We start from the raw sequence: 24,072 nt of genomic DNA on the forward strand, positions 1-24,072 counted from the left end.
GCTGCAAGAGTGCTAGAGAGGGGTTCAAGGGACAGGACAAGGGAGAATGGCTTCCCACTGCCAAAGGGCAGGGTTAGATGGGATATTGAGAGTAAATTCTTCCCTGTGAAAGTGGAGAAGCACTGGCACAGGCTGTCCAGAGCAATTGTAGCTGTCCCATCCCTGGGAGTGTTCAAGAAGAGGCTGGACAGGCTTGGAGCCACCTGGTCTAGTGGAAGGTGTCCATGTCCATGTGAGCTGAAATGTAGCAGGGCATTTGTCTTGGTTTGAAAGACAGATGTCTATTAAGGAAGGCAGGACTCACGACCAGGCTGGATGGAGCTCAGAGCAACCTGCTCTAGTGGAAGGTGTCTCTGCCCGTGGCAGGGTGTTGAAAATGAAAGAACCTGAACGTTCTGTGCCAACCCAAACCTCCTGCGACTCCACAAAACAGGACATGAAACAGCTTGTGTAAGGGGCGGGCTCTACTCGGTCTCCCCGCTCCCAAATCCCGATTTCACGCCGAAAGCAGCACCGGGGGAAGAGCTGAAGCGTTCCCAGCCCGGGCTGAGATCCGCGGGCTCTGTCCCGCCCCGTCCCCTCCCCCGTCCCCTCCTCCTCCCCGCTATATCTGGGAACGGCCGCGCTCTCTCCCACTCGCTGTGCTGCCGGTGCCCTGCTCCATCCCATGGCCCTGCCCGAGTCCTGAGCACCATGAAGACCATCATCGCTGCCTACTCCGGGGTGCTCCGAGGTACCGGGGCACTGGGAAGGGCTGGGGATGGGTCCCGGGGCCGCAGGGGGATGGATGCTGCGGGGTCCCGGGGCCGCAGGGGGATGGATGCTGCGGGGTCCCGGTGCTGCGGGATGGGTGGGAGCAGCCCCCCAGCACTCAGCCTTGTGATATCCCCCCCTTTTATGGCCGCAGGAGCGTTGTTCAGAGGGAATAAGGAGGGGGAAGAGAGATGTGCAATGGCGGGGAGGCAGCTGTAGCTTTTCTTGGGTTGAGGATTACAGGTCTCTGCGCAGGTTTTGTGTTTTAGCGGCTCGGGATGCGCTCCTGGCTCTGGCTGCTCTTGCACATTTTGCCTATATATACATATAAACTACAGTGAGTTTGCACCTTGGAAATGTGGGCGTGGGACACTGGCGTGTAAACGAGTATTTCCTCCCCCTCCTTTTTGTCATGGTAGGAAGAGAAGTGTGGTGTTTTATTGGCACTGCGTGGCTGGTAAAGTTCAGTCTCAGCTCTGTGTCCATAGAATCATTTGGCTTGGGAAAGGCCTCGTAGCAAGTCCTGCTGTTTCATAATTGCTGTGGTCCCCACACCTACATCGAGGAGAGAGCGGAAAAAGGGCAACGTGTTGCTATTTTTGCTATTTTGTAATGAGGAGGTGAAGAGTCGGTGCTCAGCAGGATTTCCGTGGTGACCGCTTCTGCCAAATTCCCTTTAGCAGCCCTCGGTGCTGGTGACTTGTTGAGAGAAGTGGAATGGGTGGCAGTGGCTGGCACCGACACACTTCCCTGCACGCTGCAACATGTTGGGTAAAGGCTTTGGAGGGTAGGAAATCCCAAACCACGAGCTACCTTGCCTGCTGGTAAAGGCATCTCTAAGGATCTTGCAGGAAAAAACATTCAGCAAGTCGAAATGTTTGGCTGAGTAGAGTTTTGTGTCCCTTCTGCAAGGGTGCTTTGCTAGAGAAAGGTCAGGATTTGCAAACTTTGTGTGAAATTTGGGTCTTTGTGTGAAAATGTGGCTGGACAGCGATTTACCCTGTGATTTGTGGAGGGTCCTTGAGTGGTTACTCTGTGTCCTCAAAGACTTTTTGCCCTCAAAAAGCAAACTGCTAATACCTCCTGGGATGAAGAGCCCTGTGGAATGGATTGATTAAACAAATCACAGCAGAGCTGAAAGGACATGAACCTGGTGAATTAACCACTGAGGTCTTGTTTTTGCACTTGTCCTGCCCGGTCCTGGGTGTAGAGCTGCTGGTGCTCATCTCAGCCAGAAGCATTTTGGAGACTGATCTGAAGGATCAGTTGTGAACCTATTGGAGAGAAGACCTGCATGTGTTTCCTGTATTCAGATCTGTTTCTTAAAATAACTTTGCTAGCTTGCATGACTGGCAGAGGACAAGTTATATTTTCAGTTCAGAGAGGTCATTTGAATTAGCAGCATGTGAACTGTTATATTGAAAGTTAACTGCAAACTAAGTGCAGAGAATAAATAATTCAGGAAACCTATAAAATATGTAGGGTTGACCTGAGACCTCAGCAGCCACCCTGTTGGCACTGGCATGTTAATGTTGGATCTAGGACACATGCATAATTCAAAATGGAGTGTGGTTTAGGGACAGTGATTGGCCTCATCTCTAGATAATCCTGATTAGTGATGGAAAGCTGTCTTAACTCTCTTCAGGTCAGTTTTCCTCTGAGGCACCTCGTGGGGATCCTGCAGTGATATTTGTGCTTTTTAACTTAATTTTACTTATTTCTGCCAAGGGAGACTTGGATGTTGCCTTGGTGACTGCAACATCCACCAAGCCCTTGCCAGTGCTGCAGCCTGCCTGGGCAGGAAAGCACAGGGCTGGCTTCACAGCCAAATCCAGGTGCCTCCCTGAGGAGCTCTGACTTGGCCTGGGTTTGGGTATGGTGATGTAGGACCCTGCAGATCAAAACTGCAGAAGTGATGTGGTGTAGAGGTTCATTCATGAGACCTTATGTACTGCTTGAATGTGTTGGACAACTTCTCCAACTACAGAGGATGTGTAGAACAAACCCACTAGATCTTTTTTTTCTTACCTCCCTGAATATTGTTTTTTCCACATATCATGCTTGTGTAAAGGGCTGACTCTGGGGTGAGAATCTGAATGGCTCATACTGTCCTTTAGTCTTATTGCTTTCTGGTGTCTGATTTTCTCCTGGTGCTTGTAAATTTGGCTGAATTAAGTCTGGTTCTATTTAAATACAAAAAAAAAAAAAAAAAAAAGGAAAGAGGCGCAGGCATCTGCCTCTACATCTATCCCTGTATATATACAGAGGATATCCCTTTTTTATATCTTTTGATATCAACCCACCATTGCAAAAATCAGAGCAGATCTTGGACCAATGCCTAGGCTTGGATGATGCTCTGAGACACCTGGTCAGGTAGGAGGGGCTGTGGTCTCCTCTGACCTGCCCCACTTTGGCCATAGGATGCCCAGGAGATCTCCTCCTTGTGTTTGGCAGAGCAGCAAAGTCTGTCTCACCCCTCCCTCCTGAGGAAAGATGCCAGTGTGGCTGTAACACTGAAAGGCTGTCCTGTGCTGAAGTGTCTTTTCTAATGTTGCTTCATCAGTCAGAAGTTTGGGATGAGGAAGGTGATGTTGCTCATCTTTACATTGGAGTTATTCTTACACTGCCTGTGAGGTTTAGCAGAGCTCAGTTCTGCTCTGGGGTGGGCAGCCTGGGAGCTCCACAGGATCACAGCTGCCTGCAATGAGGTGCTTTCTCTTGACAGAGTTGTTTGGGAGGTGGAGGTCTGGGTTTGCTCATATGGAACCCCTCTCTGAGAGCTCTCATGTGCTCTGGGCACACTGATGAGCTGTATAGGAGCTGTATGGGTCATTCTCTCTTGTCCAGACCTGTTCAGTCTTGCTAACTTAAATCTAAGCTTGTTGGCTGGTCTGGGACACTGGGGTCTTGTGGTTTAACCCCCCCACAGCTGTGAGTATGGAGACTGAGGGCTGAGTTTAGTGCTGTGAGTAAATGCACAACTAACATGAGAAATGTGACAGATCAGTTTACTGGGGCTGGAGAATCCAGCTCCTTTCTAAAAGAGCTGATATAAATTGTTATTTGCATGTCCCTGTTAACAATACTGTTGATTTCCAGTTGTAGATACAATGCACTGTAGATAATATGGGATGGAGTGGCTTTCTGGGACAGGAGCAAATTTTAAAGTTGTTTTCAATTGCTCTGGGCTGGTTACTCATCATTTGTCACAGCACGGCTGGTCTGTATCTGGACAGATAAATTTGGCTATAACAGAAATTTAATTTGGTTAGTTTAGTTTGTTATAGAACTAAGCAAGTCTCTGGGTGGGCAGTGATAGGTTGGATTTAAACTTAAAGAGGAGACTTCTGCTAATTCTATTTCATCTTGCATGCTGATATATTATTAGTCAGGGAGCTGAGTGGTGTTGAGACCCTGACCAATCAGTTGTCTAAGCCCAGGAATTTTGAACCCTTTATAAAAGATGATTTGGAACAATAAACCAAGCTGTTTGTTCATGATCCTCTGTGAGTCCTGTGTCTGTCTCTAACCTATGACCTCACATAACAATTTCATAACAAATTGTTTATTCTATAGTGAATATGGTTGTGCTTGGGGCGCCCAGGTAAACCCAAGACACAAAAGAACTTGTGTTGCTCAAGGGGTTTTATAGGTGCACCAGCATGCTGTGTGGGCTCCTGCTCTTGCATGGGAGCCTGAGTCTTTCTGAATGTTCTAGTACTGGTCTGTTTTTCTTAGCTGTCTTTGCTGTGCCTCCAATTTCAGCTTCTCTGCCAAATATGTAGCTCAAAATGCCCATTTACAGTTAATGCTTTGATGGCTCTAATACAGTTTTCCTCTAAATAACCTCGGTGAAGCAGTTTAATTCTTGGCCAAGAATTAACATGCTAATTTTCTGGAAAAGGTGGCAGATGAAGCTTGGCTTTAAGAAGGTTTCAGTGTATTGTTAACTTTATGTAACACTTGTACTTCTCAGTTAATTTTTGTGGCTGACTTTTAATTAAGTCCTGTCAGTTTGGTTTTTCTGGTGTGAAGTTCTGTTTACTTCCACTCTCAGGATCTTTGATTCTACTTCCCTGCCTAGATATATGTTGTTTGTGTAATTTATCTGAAATAAACTGTGCTAGAAGAACACCAGATGCTGAGTCCATATTGCAGGGCTCAAATGCTTGGTCAAACCATTTGCTGACTCGAGGATCTCCTTGGTAGCAACTCCTGCTTTTGATGTTAAATGGAATTAAATGATGGTGAGCCCTTTAGAGGAAGTATTTTCCCTAATGGACTGAAGTCAAGTGTCAGTGTTGGGTTGTTCTTCTGTGGCTGAGTGCCAGCACCTCTTTCCCCCCATTTCTGTTGACTTGTCAAAACTCTTCTGCTCTGTGTCACTAGTAACTGGCCTGGCTCTCCAGAGCAGGGAGGGTCTTTCCGAAAATGCCTCCTGGCTGCTGAAGCTGAAAGGATCCAAGGCCTGCATGGGAAGTTAAATACACAGTGCCAGGTCTGTCATGATGGAAAGGAAGCTCAGGACTGTCTGGAAAGGATTGTCTTGGCACTAAAATCTGTAAATGGCTGGTTGATGAAATAGGTGAATCTGGAGTCTGCAGGTTTGGTGCAGAGGCAGACCAGATGAACTTGCCAGGTTGACTGACCATTCCCATGGTCCTTTCCTTTCCTACTGGGCATCTTTCATTTCTTAACTGGGAATTAAATGTTGGTATTCAGGTCATGGTAACCACTGACTCTTCTGGTGTGGAGAATCTTGTTGTCTTTGAAGGATATCTTTGCTTTCAGCAAGTAACTGGCCCGGGATGCCTGTCCAAGGGCAGGTGCTTAGAGCTGTCTTCCAAGCCACTGCCTTCACTCTGTCTGTAGGAGTTGAATATGAGTTTTATGTGGCTCAAAAAAACAAGCTGACAGGTTGATTTGTGCTACCCAATATTGGTCTATTTACAGGGCTGGCAATGCCTACAATTTGTTCAAACATCTAGAAAATGCAGACGTACAAATTCTCATCTTGAGGGGTAAACAGTTGTTCTCTTTGGGAAAAGGACAGGAATTTAGCTGATGTAAGGCTGGGATGTTTGGTTTATGCAGCCAAAGAGGTTTGGTAGTGTAAATGCAGGTACTGGAAGTAAAAAAAATTACATGGGCTTTTATTGTGAGTCACAAATAATCTCTAAGACTTTTGGCTTCTTTTGATGACATAGACATATGTCCAGTGACACCACTATTGCTAAATGCTTTCTTTAAACTTGTACCTGATAATCCTCAGTCTACATCAAGCCTGTCCACCTGCAACTTTGTAAGGTTTCTGGGATAGCAAGTTCCTGGAGCTGTGGCTCCTCAGCAAGAATTGAGCAACCTGGTCTAGCAGAATGTGTTCCTGTCCATGGCAGGGCATTGGATTGAGATGAACTATGAAGGACTCTTCGAATACAAACTATTCCAAACCCAAAGATTTCTTTTGCCCTTGAACAGGCAACTGGCTCTGTGAAAAAACAGGGTGAAGTTCATCCCTTACCCAAAATTTGGGGATTTGCTTCTAGATTTTACAGCATGGGATTGCTGAATGTCACTGCTCAGTTACTTTAGTGTGGCAAGTCAATGTATGGTGACAGTTTAACTCAACATATTCTCCTGTCTCACCTCAGGAACAGGAGAACTGCTTGCTGGATTCATTCTTCATGCTGCACTATGTTATCTTGTAAAGAACTGCCTACAGCTCTAGCTGCTGCTTCAGCCTGGATTAGTGCTGTAGGTTTGTTTACTGGCAGTTGTAGTGTTATGATCTATCCCAGGCTAAAACTTGATCTGCTTAGAGTACACACTAGTGGGATTGTCCATATAACATGGACTAAGCAGAACCAAGGGTCTCAACTGGGTGGTCTGTCTGTAAATTTAGACTGCAGCCTTTGGTGTGGCTCCCCCCTGAATATTCCAGGGATGAGGCATCCTTGGGTAACCTGTACCAGTGTTTCACCACCCTCACAGGAAAAAAATTCATCCTTGTCTAATGTAAATTGACCCTCATTCCTATGAAACTGTTGCTTTACATATTTAAAGAATGTTCCAGTTAGAGTGTCTTTGTAGGAACAACCAGGGTCATATCTTGTCAGCAAGAACTGAACCTACTCAGTGTAACAGCTTCTTTCATAGTCCTGATAACGGGCTGATCCTTACATAAAAAAGGAAATATGTAAATATACATGAACGTGATTTGTATTTTGGCTAGTGGTTGTAAATAAAGTATTGAAGAAAGTGAAGGAAAAGCCACTTGCAAGTGCTTCCTTCTGGAGGATGAGTGTATTGCCTAAAGCTGCAGTGGCTGGTTCTTCATATAGAAAGTGAGTGTTTTCAGGGTTTTACTCACTTTTGATTTTTTCCCTGCTTGAATATCTTAAGCTTCTACAAGAGTGGCTTTCAGCTCTTTCCTTCTTATTTACTGCTTGAGGAGTGCTGGTATTCCCCTTACTTGCAGAGCTGTGGATCCTCAGGGTTGTATACTGAGGTGTTGCTCAACCAGCCCTTGGGCTGTGCTGAGTAAGGCTGGAGCACAGAGCTCTCCTTGAACAGCCCTGGGAGTTGTGCAACAGGCCCTGAGAAGGGTGGATGAGAATAGCTCAGACCACAGCCTGGTGTCTGCTTGCCTGTGGTTTGAGGCAGCTGATCTTTATCTTGCTGTGAGCTCATGGAGTGCCCTCTTATCAAGCAGCACTTCCAGGAACTGGCAGTTTGAGGTGAGGGTATGTGTTAGGAACACGTGTTAACATCCTCAGCACTTCTATGCTCAAGTGAACAGATGCTTGCTCAGGTGGGTACTGATAGCTACCCATTCTTCCCCTCCAGTATTCTGTAAAAGCTGGATGTTGGCACATGACGATCCTTCTTTCAGGATGCCCAAACTTCATTAAAAATATTAGTTTTAGCAAGCCTTGCTTTAAAAGCAAGCTTTTAATTTATCTGAAACCTCTTACTAAATAAGTTGGACTTGATGACCCTTCCTTCTATGATTCTATTTCAAAGGAAAAACACTCATCCCTTTACTCAGTGTGCAAATGTAACTTTATTTCTTTTATTTTTCTTTCTTTAGGCACGGGATCGAACATTCTTTCTGCTCTGCAGGATTTGTTCTGGCTCTTGAAATCCAAAGCAGAGAAACAACTCCAAATCATCTCTGTGCTGCAATGGGTTCTCACTTTCCTTATCATGGGTAACACCTTTTGGCCTAAAGCAAAAGTTTACCTGTAATTCTGGATGAATTTTAATGTAGAAATGTTAACTTTTACATAAGCATTAATTACTAGATGTGTACTGCGTAGTGTAGTTCCTGGGGTGCATGGATTTTGTAAACCAGTTACATTGATATTTTCAACAATAAATGACTTTTGCTGGCTCTAGAAAATCATAAGAGCTGTGGAAACACTGAGTGATGTTTAGCTCGTGCCTGTGTCTATTGTGCAAATGAGGCTGAAACAATTGGAAATGTCTTACTTGGCTCACTCATGGGAATATCCACAGAGATTTCTTAGAAGCAGCTGGTAACTGATGCAAGTGATTGCAACAGGAATGCCTTCCTCTTGACTTGGTCTCCTTCCAGGAAGGACCAGAGATGGGCAAGCAATGTTTGTGTTAGAGCAGTAAAAGAGTAAAGCCTGTTTATCCCTGGGTACTTGGATTATGTGAAGCCTCAGGCTGCTCTCCTCTGATGGATTGTTAATAATTAAACTGGAGAATGGCTGCTCTCAGCATCTGTCTCACTCTGCCTTCCCAGTTCAGTTTGTGCTAAAATGACCATGTCATTAGTGGGTGGGATCCTTGGCACCCTGGTGGGATGGCTGATGCAGAGCTGGTGTAACCTGTGGGGAAAAAGCCCCTTGGTGTGGGCCACCAAGCAATCTTGGTGCTCATCAAGTCTGATGAAGCAGCTCTCCTACCTGGAGAGATAAGAGATGCCTGGAGGCACCATGAAGGGAAGGTTGAAGTTTCCCAGAGCTCTAGAGGAAGATGCCTCAGCCCTACATGAGGGGTTTTTAGGCAAATCCAATTTAATTGAGGATTAATGATCTCAGACTGAGACTAAGATTTCAGCATAGAAGAGTCAAAAGGCAAGGGGTGTAAATGGAGACCAATACCTGATGCAACCTTGTTTTCTTCTTCCCTGCACCTCTGCAGGTATTGCTTGCACTTTAATCCTCATGTACATACTGTGCACAGACTGCTGGGCAATTGCTGCTCTATATTTAGCCTGGCTGGTATTTGACTGGAATACACCAAAGAAAGGTAAATATTGCAGAACAGATCCTTGTTCTTAAAGTATCCCTGTCTCCATGTTTGTACAAAGAAGCACTTCCTTGTAATGGATGACTTCCTTTCTTAGTGTGACTTTGACTGAATCACTGACCCAAAGCATTATTCAGTGAAGCATTTAAATGTCAGCCCTCAGCATGAGCAGTGACTGCAGGTTTCACTGATGCTGAGGGCAATACAAACTTAATATTTACTATTATTGTGCCACTGCTGGCTTTTACTAACATATTTATAAGGGATAGGTTCTTTTTGTAGTTCAGAAAGGTCTTGAATCTTCAGGTCTATCTGTTCTCTCCAGCTCTTGCAAGGTTCAGATTGTGATGTGATTATTAAGATGTGGCTCCTCTGTGGAGTCAGTGTTGCTTCAAATTAAGCAGAAGACTTTTTTTCAGAAAAACCCTCCAAAAACCCCCTGTAGAAGCCAGATCTGGGAACCAGCAGTTATAACAAGCTTTGGCAACTACTTTCATAGCCAGATGAGCAAGTTCTCCATTGCTTCAGGATGACTGAAATCATGCAGGATTCTGGCATTTCCCAAAGATTGAATCTGAGTGTTTCTGGTTTGAATTGTAGAGTTGTCTACGGTGAATTTAGAGTCAGGCTCTAATTTGCTTGAAGTGCCTTGTATTTCAGAGTGTGCACTGATGATTTCAGTCAATGATGCAGGTGTCCCACTTGGAGGAATGAAAATGTTGATTCCTCTAGTGAGACAGCAAACCCTGGAGTCCTTTAGGCTTTTTTTATGGACAGCCATGTGGAAAGAGCTTTAAAAACATGATTCATTTTTCTCAACAGGGGGAAGAAGGTCCCAGTGGGTGAGAAACTGGGCCATATGGAGGTACTTCAGGGATTATTTTCCAATAAGAGTAAGTAAAAGTTTAACCCTATACCCTAGGATTTAACTGCTTTAGTGTGTTGTAGTGGCACCAGTCTATCTGTGACACTGAATTGTAAGCAGGACATGGCTCAGCATCACCATACTACTGTGATTAGAAAATCTGAAATGTATCACCAGTAATGGCAATGTGATTGCCAGAAGCTGCTGTTTCTAGTGGTTTTACCAGCTTCTTGGAGGCAATCTGCAATCCTTTTTTCTTGTTCATCTCTCTCTTCTGGAGACACTGGCACAGGATGTCCCAACAAATGGTGGTTGCCTTATCCCTCCAAGTGTTCAAAGCCAGGCTGGATGGGGCTTGGAGCAGCCTGGTCTAGTTGAAAGAGTCCCTGCTTATGGGAGGGAATTAGAATTGGATGATTTTTAAGGTTCCTTCCAATGCAAATCATTCTGTGGTTCTCTTCTGTGCTGAAGCAGTCCTGTGTAGTGCCTGACCCTAATATTCTTCCCCTCTCATAAATCATAAAATCTTGCTCAGTTTTTGCCTGTTTTCCAATAACACTTCTGCTCTGGCTGTATTGGATCAGAATATCTGGGACCCCTCTTCACCAAATGTGAAATTTGTCCTCAAGTCTGTTTGCTTTGGAGAAGTGGGTTTCCCCCCAGTGGGAATAGCTTCAGTTCTCCAGCTTGTAACTTGCTCACTACATACTTGTATTTTTCCTGCTGGTTCAGACATGTTGCAGAAAGAGAACAGGGCTGCCAGACTGCTCTGGACTGCAGAATTAGCTGGATGCCTTGGAGGGGAGCAGGGGTCAAATTTGGCTAGGAGGGAACTCGATCCCTTTGGAAGGGCACACAGCTGAAAGGACTATTATGTAAGGTTGTTGGCAAGTTTTATTCAGCTTGAGTATGAGGGAGGGACCTTGATACAGCTTTTGAGCTACCTATCCCCAGGATAGTCCAGCCTCAGAAAGGAGCAGGGAATCCAATTCCAGCAGGATGCCAAAGCAGCTTAGGCTGGATTCTTCCTTTGCAAAGTCACTTGAACTCTCAGGGTCCCTGAACGTGCTGCTGGTGAACAAGTCTTTTGTTGTACTCTTAGGAACATAGAACCATTTAGGTTAGAAAAGACCTTTAAGAGAAGTCTGACCATTAACCCAGCACTGCCAAGTCGACCATGAAACTTGCTGTTGTTAACAGGTAATTCTTGGCAAGTCCAAGTGTACGTGGAAAAATTCACTGTGCCTGCACAGACTGGAAGTCAGCCTGGGTCTCATGGCTGACAGAGAGCTGAGCAGGCTCTGCTGTGGAAGATGGGTTCAGATGTGTTGTGTTCTAGTACCAAGTCCTCAGTGCTGCCTTGGATATTGCTGAGGTGGGCTCTCTTATGCTGGGGACTTGATTCCAAAGGGAATCACCACCTGCACTGCTGGTTCTGCTGTTCTGTCATTCCTTTGATGGCACATTAATCCTTGTCTTCCTGGAAATATGCTCTGCAGAAGCCCTGCAGGTCAGATTCACTGCGAATATTAGAAGTTTGTCAAAGAGCTGGGTTGTTGAAGTAGGTTTAGAGATGAGATGGGGTGGATAAACTAAACTTTGCAGCAGTTTTAAAATAAATACTTGCTAGTTCACATAGCTCATTTGTGAGAACTCCTTATAGGTTTAATTCCTTTGCCACTAAGGGGGAGGAGTTGTGCAAGCTTCATGGAATCCACTGGTAATTCCCATGCAAAGGGCAGAACAGGAGGGCTGACAGCTGGGAGATGACTCCTGCACGTGTTTTGGGGCAACAGCCAGCTGGCTGCAGGCTTGGCAAAAGCTGCTACAGGGATCTTAGGGTAGAGGGGTGCTAGAGGTGTGTTTTTTGCAGTTATGGGACTGTTATGAACAATATCTGCTTAGGATTTTAGGAATGGTACCAAAAACCAGAATGCCTTGAGCATGGTAACTCCTGGGTTGAACTAGTTAACTATTCTTGGTCAAGAGAGAGATGGGTCTACAGAGGATCACCTGTTTAAATGTTCTCTCTGCAAAAATCCCTTTTACTGGATCCTGATCAGTGTAATGGCTCAGTAGGGCTTGGTTTGTGTCCCAGCCTTTTGGTTTGTCAGGGCAGCCTTCTGCTGCACCTCATGCTGTGCCATGTGCTTGCTGAGCACTGCAAGGACAGATCACACCAGTGACAGTCACACTGGTGGCACTTGTCATGCTGAACTCGGCTCTGGCAAAGTCTGCACACAGAGCTGTGGTAGCTGCATCCATGCCTGCACAGGTACCAGCTGTGTTGGGCTATCAGCTCAGATTCAATTCACAGAATCACAGTACAGTTGGAAGGGGCATTAAAGTTGTTTCATTGCATTCCTCTGCCATGGTCAGGGACACCTTCCATTAGACCAGGTTGCTTCAAGCCCTGTGTAGCCTGGCCTTGAACATTCCAGGGATGAGGCAGGTATGCATCTTTGGGCAATCTGTGCCAGGGCCTCACCACCCTCACAGGGAATAATTCTTTGCTGTATTTGACTTGCTGTATTAGAGCAGCTGCATGAGAATCAAGCTCTGCTTCAATGTTTGTGCTGATTAGGCTGGTCTCACTGGAGTCAGCAGTGCCTCCCAGGCTGAAACACCAGGACTATTGTACCCATACCTGGAGATATGAGGTCATGTTTTGTAATACCAGGTGGATTTGGAAAGCTGCCTGAATCTGGCTCAGTTACTCAGCATGAGCAGTGGTTGGCTGCATTCTCTGGGACTTCACGTAGCTGTTCTGACAGCAATCAGCAATTTTAGGGCACTAGAAAATTATGTTTATCTGCTGGTTAATGGCTGGCCTTGTAAATAGTGCTTTAAGCACATGAAGCAGCTGAGGAATGTTCCAGTGAACTGAGTCCTGTCCCTGAAGTGAGAGGTGAAGCCCAAGCCCTTGCAGCTGTGTGCATGGGGCTGGCCTGGGGCACATCATCTGCACCATCTCCATCTCATGCTGTTGATCCCAGCAGCCTCCTGAGCACACCCTGCTGATCTGAGGATGTCATGCTGGGGGTGCCATCATCCAAAGGTTTGGTTTTGGTAAAGAAGCTGAGCATTTGAACATCTCTATGTGCAATAGGAGTCCAGGTAGCCAGGACTTCAGACATTTGGCTCACCTTTGTCAGACTGTGAGCACTTCAGGTGTGTGCAGGGAGACCTGCTCACTTCAGTGGGAGAGTGGGCATCTAGCCAGAGCAAGAATTGCTGCCAAAAGTGTCTTTTTTCCCTCCTCAAATTGTCTTGTATTCTGTGTCTTGGCTAGCTTCCTGGCAAAGCTCCTCCTCAATTGTTTTCTATGAGTTGCAGAATGGAAATAGAAGGATTTGATTGCTCTGTCCTAACCTAGTGCAGTGGAAGGCATTCCAACCCATGACAGGGGCTTACAACAAGCTGAGCTTTAATGTCCCTTTCAACCCAAGCCATGCTGTGAATTTATGACATGTATCATACTGGGAGCCTGACAGGGGGTCTTCAGGTCCTGGCTTGCACTGCTGGGAAGATAAGATAATTTCCTCATAGTGCTGCTGGGTGTGATGCAGTTGAGTGCAGTTCTTGGGTTGTTTTGCAGGCATACATGCACATGAGACCTGCTGCTTGGATCTTGCAGGATGAGCTCTGGTTTTCTGCTCTCTGCATTCTTCCACAGTCAGTGCTGCTCAGCTCTCACTCAAACAACTGATTATGTTCCTGCTCTTTGGCTCCTGGTGCTGAGCAGCAGTGGTTCTGCAGTCCCCTTCCTCCCCTACTGAAAGTGCCACTGTTTCTAAAAATAAAATTGGCAATATGGTTCTTTAAGCTTTGTCTGGCACTTAAACACTAACACTCATTTCCTTTACACTATTGCACTGTTTTACTGTTTCTATAGGCTGGCTTAGTTCTGTGTGAAGAAATCTGTTATTATTAGACAGGTGGATGGACTTTGCTCCCAGAGAAACAGGTTTGGTGTCTAACAGCAGCTGGGAATAGGTGTGTTAGTGCAATGGGGTGAAGGTTCAGCTTCACTTCCAGTGCTGATTGTCTGGCTGAGATGCAGCAGGGATGTGCTGACTCTGCCTCATCATGGGAGCACCAAGGCTCCAAAGAGCTGTATGGGACTGGAGAAGACCTTGAAGGCAAAAGAAAAAAACAGCTGGGGGCTCAGAACAGAGTTGCAATAGTGTTGTTCAGTGACAGCTACAGCAATTCCTTGAGGCAGCCTGATAACACTGTTTGCTTCTCAAGGGAAGGGTTCAAAGAAGCAGCAGGGAGTGATCAGCCTCCTGAAGAGAGGCATGGAATCATAGAATGGTTGGGCTGGAAGGGACCTTTAAATGCATTCTAGATCCAAAGCCCTATCTTGTGCACTTCACTGCCTTCACTCTTGCTTGAGTCTAGAAATACATGATTTACAGTACTTCAGAAATTCTTGCTTCTAGATTAATTTTAGGGAGAGGTGAAGATATTGGCAGGTCAGGCCCCCCTGGGCTGACTTTGTGCATTAGCAGATTCAAGACCTCCACTTGCAGAGAAGTGCCCAACCCTGTCTGATGTCTGTTGGTCTTAGGTTCCCTGGCTTGACTTGGGTGGAAGAACACATAGAATCTCTAAGGTTGGATAAGACCTTGAAGATTGAGTCCAACTATTCCAGTACCTTTTGGGGTAATTTTTCCCTAATATCTAATCTAAACATCCCTTGGTGCTACTTGAGGCTGTGTCCTCTTGTCCTGCCACTTCTTATTAGAATAGACTGACCCTCATCTGCAACCTCCATGGTACAAGCAGAGGAAAAGCACATATGTGTGAATACCAGGCTGAATCTCAGCCCTTCTCCCTTGCCACTGGTTAGTTGGATCCCTGCATAGCCCTTGCCCAGCTCCTGCAGTGGTGTGGGTGATTGATGGTCGTGGATATTGCCAACCCTATGGCTCTGTAACAGGAGCTGTTGGAAAACATCCACAGTGACAAGGCTGCAGCTTGGCTGGGGCTCCTATGAGGTATCCAAGCAATGGTCTCCACTGGGATCTGGGTGTCCTTGCAGTGGTGGAGGGGCTGGAGCAGGAGGACAGTTTGTCTTCTGCATGTGTGGCTCTGCCAAGCTCAACATGCAGGTGCCTCGTGCTCCAGGATGACAAGGACAAGCCCTCTTTCTGCTCTCTTTCCTATAAATGGAGCTGAGCTTGGTGCAAGGGAGAGATGAGGCTTAGAAATCACCACCTTGCTCTGACAGGAGTTTTAAGGGAGGAGTGTCTGCTGCTTGTCCAGCCCAAGACACGTGCCTGTATCTACCAGGCCTGTAGTCAAAAAGTCACAATATTGTCTAGGTTGTAAAAGTCCCCCAAGATGATCAAGTCAAACCATTCTGCCAGAAGTGTCAAGGCCACCATTAACCCATGTGCCCAGGTGCCACATCCAAAAAGCTTTTAACTCCCTCCAGGGATGGGCAGTCCACCACTGCCTGGACAGCCTGTTGTAGAATTCTCTCTCCAGCTGAGCAAGAACTGATAGATGGAGGGGTTGCTCACCATATCACTGCTTTTTTCCTGGAGATTGGTTTTTGGTCCTCAGTCTGTTTCTTGTAACTGATCAAGGGGACCCTCCTACTTTGGGAAATGAAAGCAAAGTCATCTACTAATTGAGAAAGAAGGGAAAGGAGATGAAAGAATGACTTGGTGTAATACAGGCAATGGGGCTCTGCAGAGCTGTTGCAACCACAAGCCTCTGTGCCCTCTTCCTGGAGCTCTGCATGACCTCAGAGCCAGAGGAAATCATGAAGAGGGCCAGTCAACTTGCAGAACGTGCTGCTGCACCATGCCTGCATCACAGACACTGTTTCAAACAGCACAGGAGCTGAGGGCAAGGCTGAGAACAGGGAGGAGGGAATCCAGTTTCTGGGCTTGCTGCTTTAGTGTAGCTCCCTGTAGCATGATCCAACAGAATGAACCTGCCTAGTGCCAAAACACTTCTTGTCCAGGACAGTGGGGTGGGTAATACTGGTGACATCTTGGAAATCTGTGGGGTTTTTTTTTTCCTAGGGAGCTGATGCAGAGTGGCCTTTACCTACACAGTTTGAGGGATGAGGTGCCAAAGCTTCAGCTTGTAGGTTTGAGAGCTGCTGGGGGGTTGCATATGGCAAAAAGTGGCACTACTGCAGCCTACAAAGAGGAGATGTTTAGATTAGGCATTAGGAAGAGATTGACTCTGAGGGCCGCTCCTGTTTCTCCTCATTGTTTTCCTGGTACAGGGTGCCCACAGGAGCTGTGGCTGGCCCATCCCTGGAAGTGTTCAAGGCCAGGATGGACAGGGCTTGGAGCAGCCTGGTGTAGTGGAAGAGGTTTGGAACTGGATTATCTTTAAGGTCTCTTCCAACTGTACTATTCTAAAATATGGAAAAAGTTAAATTTGATCTCTATTTTTGTGGGATGATGCAGCAGCCCTGCTGTTTTTGTGCTGTGTGCTTCCTCAGGGTGCATGTGTACTGCCTGGGGAAGATGCTCTGACACATGGGATGCTGCTGCTACCTATAGCATCAAAAAATCCCTCTCTGGCAATAGTGGGACCAGGGAATGGGGTGTTCTGTGCTAGCTAAGACAGCTGTGGAGAGTCCATGCTGTTCAAACAGAGGAGCAAAGGGTTAAGAATATTGCACAGCCTGACAACAACATGATTACAACTCCTAGAGTATGTCCTGCAGCAACCAGAGATGGCTTGAGGTGTCTTATTGACCCTTTGGCATGTAGGCCAGGGCAGAACCTCTTAAAAGGAGGGATGGTTTCCAGTGGTTACCACCTTCTGCACATTTTCCCCCTTGGAAGGTGGCCAACAGGCTCATTAACTGGTTGGCTCTTTTTTTTTAAGGCATTAAGTGAACTTGTTTCTGCTGTGAGGCAGTGATGTTTATGCTCTTTGTCCCTCATACTGGGATCTGAGCCACTAATGTGCTGAGAGAGGGCCTGGAAGGAGGTGTAGCTGTGGCTACAGAACTGAAGAACTTGGTTGGTTTGGGCAAGAGGTGTGTAAGAATTCCTTAGGTAGGAGTAGAGAAGCAAAAGGCCCAGGCTGCATGCCCTGTTCCTACTTGGCTGGCAGGCTTCTTGTGTCCAAGATCAGCCTGTTTATCCTGCTCCCACTGCTCAGGAAACTGAAGTCTAAATAGCTGCTCCTACCAGAGCCTCTGAAATCCAGGAGAGCCCATACATGAGTTCTTAGGCTGTTCTCCCTGGTAGGAAGAGAGACAAAACCTGGGGGTATGTGACTTTTTTTTTTTTCATTTTCTTTTGCTTCTCCCATTTTTATTTACTCCCTGAAAATACCCATCTTCAATTGAGCTCTTTTTTCTTTCCTAGCTGGTTAAAACCCACAATCTGCTGACCACCAGGAATTACATTTTTGGGTACCATCCACATGGCATCATGGGCTTGGGTGCCTTTTGCAACTTCAGCACAGAGGCCACGGGTGTCAGCCAGAAATTCCCTGGGATTCGACCATACCTTGCTACCCTGGCTGGGAACTTCAGGATGCCCATATTGAGGGACTACTTAATGTCTGGTGGTAAGCACAATCACACTGTGCATCTCTGCTCATGCTCTTGGCTCAGAGCTGTCTTCACTGCTTTCAGGTGCAAAGCTGTGTTGAAAGCTCACATAACCACTTCCTGCTGGTAGCACCACCCAAACATTGCTTTCATATAGTTGTCAAGAGGAAGCTGTAAATAAATGTGAAAAATCCTGTCTAGTGGAAGGTGTCCCTGACCCTGGCAGAGGGTTGGAACTGGATGACCTTTAAGGTCTCTTCCAACCCAAACCATTCAGTGATTCTGTGAATAAGACTAGTTTGGACTGCAGGGACAGGTGCCCTTCTGTTCATCCTTAACTCTAGGATACTCTTGCCCAAAAGCATAGTAAAGATATCTGACAGCTGGTGGTGTGGAAGGTGGAGATGTGGAACCAAGTTCTCCTAGTTATTGTGTGAAGGTACAGGAAGAAGTTGCACTGAGTGAAAATACTGAGTAACCACAGCCAGCTCAGCTGCTGGGCTCACTACCACATGACTTGTCACACATCTGTGTTTTGTGGTGCTGGTGGATGCTGTCTGCACCCAATCATACTGCTGGGTGCCTGCCAGGGGTGAAGAGTTTGGTATTGCAGGATGCCAGCTGTTCAGAGAGCCCCTTCCCTGAAAGGATTCCTGTAGATGGATCCCAGGATTATGCAGTGGTGATTAAGTGTGCTGAATTGCATTAATAGGTCTGTGTTAATGGAGTCCAGGATTTTAATGTTGGAGGGCTTGTAAGTTATAACTGGGCAGAAGAAGAAGTGTTTAAAGTACCAATAAAGTGTTCTTGCATGGCCTGAGCTTCCTTTTTGGAGCAAGGACCCCTGTCAATTAGATAGAGGTAAGGGAGTAGCACATAAAGACAGAATTGAACAATGCAGTAACCTGTTTGCTGTTTCTGGAACTGATTCATCAATAAATGACTTTTAAACAGATATCTTAATAAGTACCATGGCTGGGAAGATGATAGAAGTAACTGTACCTGACTCTGCCTTCTTAGAATTGACTATTTTTGAGATAACTGTCTTAATTGAGGGAGAGAAAAACTTAACTGGATCTGATGCAAAAAAAGGTGTTTATCCCTATCTAGAAAGGGCTGTATCTCAAGCAGGTTTTTATCTTCCTGTACTGATGTTAGTTACCCTGAAGTCCCTAATTTGGGATTTCACAGGACAGCAGGCATATGAGAAGTTGGGATCTGCTTTCCAGTCTGTCACATCTGTAAATTTAGTTGTGTTGCTTAAGTTTCCATGCAGCCTTTTTATACTTTAAAAAACTATCTTCAGTCTGTTCAGTATGACTGGCAGACAAGTCTTGTGGCCAAAGCTGCTTTCTCCTTTTTATAAGGAATGTGGGAGTAGGCATTAGCAACATCATTGCTGGCTGAGCATTTGTGCTTAAACCAGAGGAAAACTGTGCTTCCTCTGTTCCTATGATCTAAGCAAGACTGCAGGTGTGATGAAGTTAACCTTCTGAAAGCCAGAATTTGTCTTCACTTTCCTATATTAGAACTTGAGAGTGCTGATACAAAGGCCTTAACATCACTTGGAATGTGCTGATAATTCCCTCAATCCTTTTTTCTGTGGACAAACCACTTCCAGGTGGAATTATAACAAATCCTAACACTGTCCCAATATGCATAGTTGGTTTACAATTACTATAAATTCTTAATATTACAGTCTACTAGAGGTTAAGTTACAGCAGGAATCCTATAAGGCATGAGGGGATGACCAGAAAACCCTTTATAGTGTGTGAATGTGCTGAAGAGCAGAATTTATGTATTGCCACTTATCTCCATGTCTCATTGCACTTTCTGAAGGAATTATTTGGTGCTGTGAGCAGCAGTCACAAGTGTGAAAGTGCTGAACATAAATCTGTTGCCAGGCTTGTGTAGCCAACATGACCTTGGTGTGGAGAATGGAACAAAGCTGAAAGTTGGAGCAGTGAGTATAGTTTGAGCCTTTCAGAGGAAGAACAGTCAGAGAGATGTAGCTGTGTTGAAAGAAACTGATTCTTCATCTTCAATTCAAGTGTGGTCTGCTCTGTTCTTATCTGGAGCTGGGATAGGTGATGATCCTGATGCCCAGATAGACATCAAGGCTGGCAGACTTGTCCTAAGTCTCCAGGGCCTGTTCATCCTTTAGTTCTTGGCTCAAGCAATTAGTACCATGAGTGTAATAGAGCAATGACCTAAAGCAGTCAGATCAGATGTGTTGTGTGATGGGAATGTAAGTGATGGCATCCCACTTCTCCTTGGCTTATTCTGGCCAATAAAGTGAGCCAGGAGCAAGCTTGGGCACCAACTGTGGGGTAAAAGCAAGAGTTTAAAGAGCAATCAAATTTCTTCACATTTTTAAAGCAATACAGATGAAATTAAAGGTGCTGTCTTCAGGTTTTCATTTCCTCAGAGTGGGGTGTGGTGCTTTAGGGCAGAGATTGCTTACTAAAGGTGAAGGGGGGGGTCCTGTTCTTTCCAGTGTGAAATAGAGGGAAAGACCTTCACAGACACTTTCCTCAGAGTATGAACTTACATAAACACTCTGTCCTATAAATTGCAAGAGATTCATATTATTTCAGATCTGTCTTAAAGGTTTGTCCATTTATTCTTTTTATATCACTAAAATATTCTCCCACGTCTACTCCACCTACCTAATTTTTCTGAGGAATTAGTCAATATCAGACTCTCATCCATCAAAATAAGACAAACTGCTTTCTTCCACACAAAAGGTAAACCAAATCCTTTTGTAAAGTTTACATGGAGGGAGGATGTCTGACACCAATGCCATTGAAATCTTTGCTGAAGTCTTTTGATACAGGAAAACTTTTGAGAGCTGATGTTTGTGGAACTTATGACCAAGTCTAGTGCTGCCAGGTCTATGAACTGCTTGTTTAGTTGAGGAATGGGTTGCCTGCCAATACCACCCTCTCTGACCACAGGGAGGTTGGACAGTTCAATTTGCAATTGAGGCATAAACTTTGTGCTCTGAGAACATCCTGAAGCCATCAGCCAATTTCCTAGTGTGACCTTTATGTGTCTCTCCAACCCAGGTATATGTCCTGTGAACCGTGACAGCATAGACTACATCTTGTCCAAGAATGGCAGTGGCAATGCCATCATCATTGTGGTTGGAGGGGCAGCAGAGTCCCTGAACTGCACCCCAGGGAAGAACTCTGTGACTCTGAGGAACAGGAAAGGATTTGTGAAACTGGCTCTGCGGCATGGGTAAGGGGCAGCCCCAGTGCTGGAGCACTGCTGCTACCGTGTGGAAGGTGCTTTTATTTGAACAACTTGGTCTAGGTGAAGATGTCCCTGCTCAATGCAAGGGAATAGGTTCCCTCCAGCCCAAACCATTCTGTGATTTGGCTCCCTGAAGCAGCTGATACCTTGGAGGGATTCTCCTTTCTGCAGTTTTGCTGTGTTGTGTGGATGTTTGCCCAGAGCATCAGACATGAGTATCCTCTGGCTTTTGCCCCTGAGCAAGGTCCAGGGGTAGGGTGATCCCTGGGACAGCAGGAAGCTTCCAGGGCAAGGAGAGGCAGTGTCAGTATGGGGTGATGACCTGTGCAGCCCCCTGATCCCCATGTGTCTGAAAGGAGATGGCCATCATAGGAGTTGAGTATATATGGGAGCATGTCCAATGCCTGACTGCACAGTGTTCCACAGGCCCATTGTCAGTACAATTCTCTTGCATGTCTTCAAAGTATATCTGTTATGTCATGCCAAGTCTGGCTGGCTTATGTCAGTACCTTGTGCCTCAAAAACAAGCTCTGGGCAGTGGTACCAGGAACTGTGCAGCCTGGCAGAACACACAGCAGCAGGTGTGGGGCTGTCACATGAACTGCAGGGGGGGAGTCCTGAATCTTCCTATCTTTCTAGAGCTGACTTGGTTCCTGTCTACTCCTTTGGGGAGAATGAAGTGTACCAGCAGGTGATCTTTGAAGAGGGTTCCTGGGGAAGATGGGTTCAGAAGAAGTTCCAGAAGCACATTGGCTTTGCTCCGTGCATCTTTCATGGCCGTGGCCTCTTCTCCTCCAACACCTGGGGGTTGTTACCTTACTCCAAGCCCATCACTACTGTTGGTAAGCTTTTGGTATAAACATGCTGTGTGCCTCTCTAGGTAGCAGAATATTTGAATCTATGCTGTACACTTGATGTAGTTTGGTCTCAGAGTCTTGACTACAAAATGGCTTTCCCTTCTATACAAAACCTTGCAGCAAAACTGAGAATGAGCTAGAAGAATTTCCAGATTACAAGCCTTCAATTAATGTTCTGCTTCCAGGCAGTTTTGCAAGAGTTCTTTCTGGGGCAAAAGGCTGTAGCTCTACTTTCCTTGGTGTTGGATAGCTAAAGTCAGAAGCAACCTGGCCCCCCATGCTCCAGTGGGGTGCATGTCTCACAGTTTAATATTAAAGCCAACCCTAAAACTTGTATTTGAGTTTTCTAACCCAAAGCAGTGAGGCTTTGATGGAGGAGGAAAAAAGGTTAGCTTTGCTTTTGTGGTGTGTATGGGGGAATGCATAAGAAGAACTGACTCTTGGCTCCTGTTAACTGAGGAGGGATTTATCACTCTGCTGGAAACAAAAGGGGTATTTCCCAACCACCTTGAACAGTAGAGGCATTTGTGTAGCTAAAGCAAATCTGGTACTGCTACAGATGTGATGTGTCCTTGTTGTGAGACAGTTATGCTTCAGAGCCTGGTAAATGTGGGAGGAATCAGGCAAACCTCTGCTGTAATGGCAAACTGTGCCAGAATGAATGTGCTGAACTGCCATAGCTGTGTCCATAGAGGACAAATGTCCAGGTTGTATGAGCATTTAAGATAACGTGGATTTGTCCCTTTTTTATCAGTTGGAGAGCCCATCACCATCCCCAAAATTGATAACCCATCCCAGAAGGAAGTGGACTTCTACCATAGCATATATGTGGATGCCCTGATCAAACTCTTTGACAAATACAAGAGCAAATTTGGCCTGCCGGAGACTGAGGTCTTGGAAGTCAACTGAAGGCACTGGCTCAGCAGCATCTCCTCTTCTCAGAACTGACACATCTTTTCCAGGAGTCCAAGTTGTCATTGTGTACTTGAAAGCATGTGTGGGTGTATGTATCCTTCAAAGCAAGTGTTTAAAGTACTGCTAGACCACTTTAAAAAATAATAAAGAAAGGCTTTGCTTTAGAGAAAACCCATTACAAACATCTTTTAATACAAAAAAAAGCACAATTCCCCATTGCTGTGAGGATTTGGATAAATTATTGCCTTTGTAATCTGCTATATAATGCTGTTGGATCACCAGCAATGGATTAGAAAAATTCCTACAGCTACTGTACCCACTAGCACAAGCAATTTTGGGAAAGTAGCATGCATATGGTTTTCAACCTAAAAACCAGCAGGTTGATTTGAGCAGCATGGCAGTTTTAGAAGTGTGTTGCACAAGAGCCCTGTTGAGACATGCTTATGTAGCACAAGAGTATTTCTGCTTTGGAAAAGCCCTTTCTGGTGGCACAGTTGGGCTGCCAACCCCCCTGGTGTGGCATCTATGCTTGATGGTGCAGGAAACCAAGTGGGAAGAGTCAGGGTGAACCTTGATCCATAGTGTAGTGGATGATTTTGTGGCTGTAAGTTCACCACTGTATTTGAAATGTCAGTTTAGAAGCAGGTATGTCCCAGGTGCTGCTTGCACAGAGGCTTGTAGCTGGAAATATGGGACTTCCTCATAGCCACAGAACTCCAAGGATATGCTCTAGGAGCTGTGGGATGGTGCAGTCATGTATATCTCTGTTGTTGCAGACCTCTAGGGTAGCCTGTAGGGGGAAAATGCAGTGGCACTATTGATGCAAGTGCTTTGGATCCCAGAAGTATTTGGGGAAATCTAGAAGTAACTTCTGGCCTGAAGATGGCTTCTAATTACTCCATCCAGTGAATGTAAAGAGATAGCCTTTGCACACATAGGAATTAAAGTGAGCTACTTTTAAAAGTATTTATAAACTGTTTACGTGGATGTTAACATTGCTTGTAGTGAGATTTCTTGAGAGTACAATTTGTTTATGTATAAACCTGAAACACTGCACTACTTGCATGTCTGACCTGCCTTTTCAACCATTCAGTTGAGTGTATCTTGAGCTCTGAAATGTGCCTTTCTTCCATGCAAGAGGATGGTACTTCACATTCCTGGAATCTTGCCTCTAAAGACAAATGTACATCTGTCATATTTGATAGATTATTGTATTACAGAGTATTAATTTTTGTACAAATTTCTAGAAATAAACTTGGGCAAAAATAGTGGGCTGCTTTGGTCCCTTCAGTGCTGCAGGGTTTATGGCTGGTATTACAACAGTAGTTTGTATGATTGCTGTTGTGCCTTTTTTCCTGTGGGAAACAAAATGGTTTATCTCTACAAAACAGACTCACAGCAAAATCACCATCTCTGGAAGTGTGTATTGGTGGACCTGAAAGAGATTAAGGGTTGGAATTGATTTTAAGTGTCTTTTTCAACTTCACTGATTCTGTTCTACCATTTTCTTTCTTCCTGCATGAGACAGCCAGGATAATTTAAGCAAATCTAAAAAGTATCTGTGGCCTGTTATAGTAACAAGGGAGGGTTTAACCTGTTTTTGG

The 24,072-nt window shown here is 45.4% G+C and overlaps 1 protein-coding gene across 1 annotated transcript; it reads left to right on the forward strand.

Moving 5' to 3' along the window:
* Positions 1-608: 608 nt before the first annotated feature.
* Positions 609-23,736, forward strand: DGAT2 (diacylglycerol O-acyltransferase 2). The gene is made up of 8 exons (XM_079319404.1): positions 609-733; positions 7,844-7,963; positions 8,926-9,033; positions 9,856-9,926; positions 17,251-17,455; positions 20,507-20,681; positions 21,336-21,538; positions 22,308-23,736. Exons 1-8 carry the CDS (start codon positions 694-696, stop codon positions 22,460-22,462), a joined length of 1,077 nt encoding a protein of 358 aa, XP_079175530.1. The 5' UTR covers positions 609-693; the 3' UTR covers positions 22,463-23,736.
* Positions 23,737-24,072: the final 336 nt, after the last annotated feature.

The sequence above is a fragment of the Erithacus rubecula genome (genome assembly GCF_903797595.1).
Source record: "Erithacus rubecula genome assembly, chromosome: 1".
In the NCBI taxonomy this organism is placed as follows: domain Eukaryota; kingdom Metazoa; phylum Chordata; class Aves; order Passeriformes; family Muscicapidae; genus Erithacus; species Erithacus rubecula.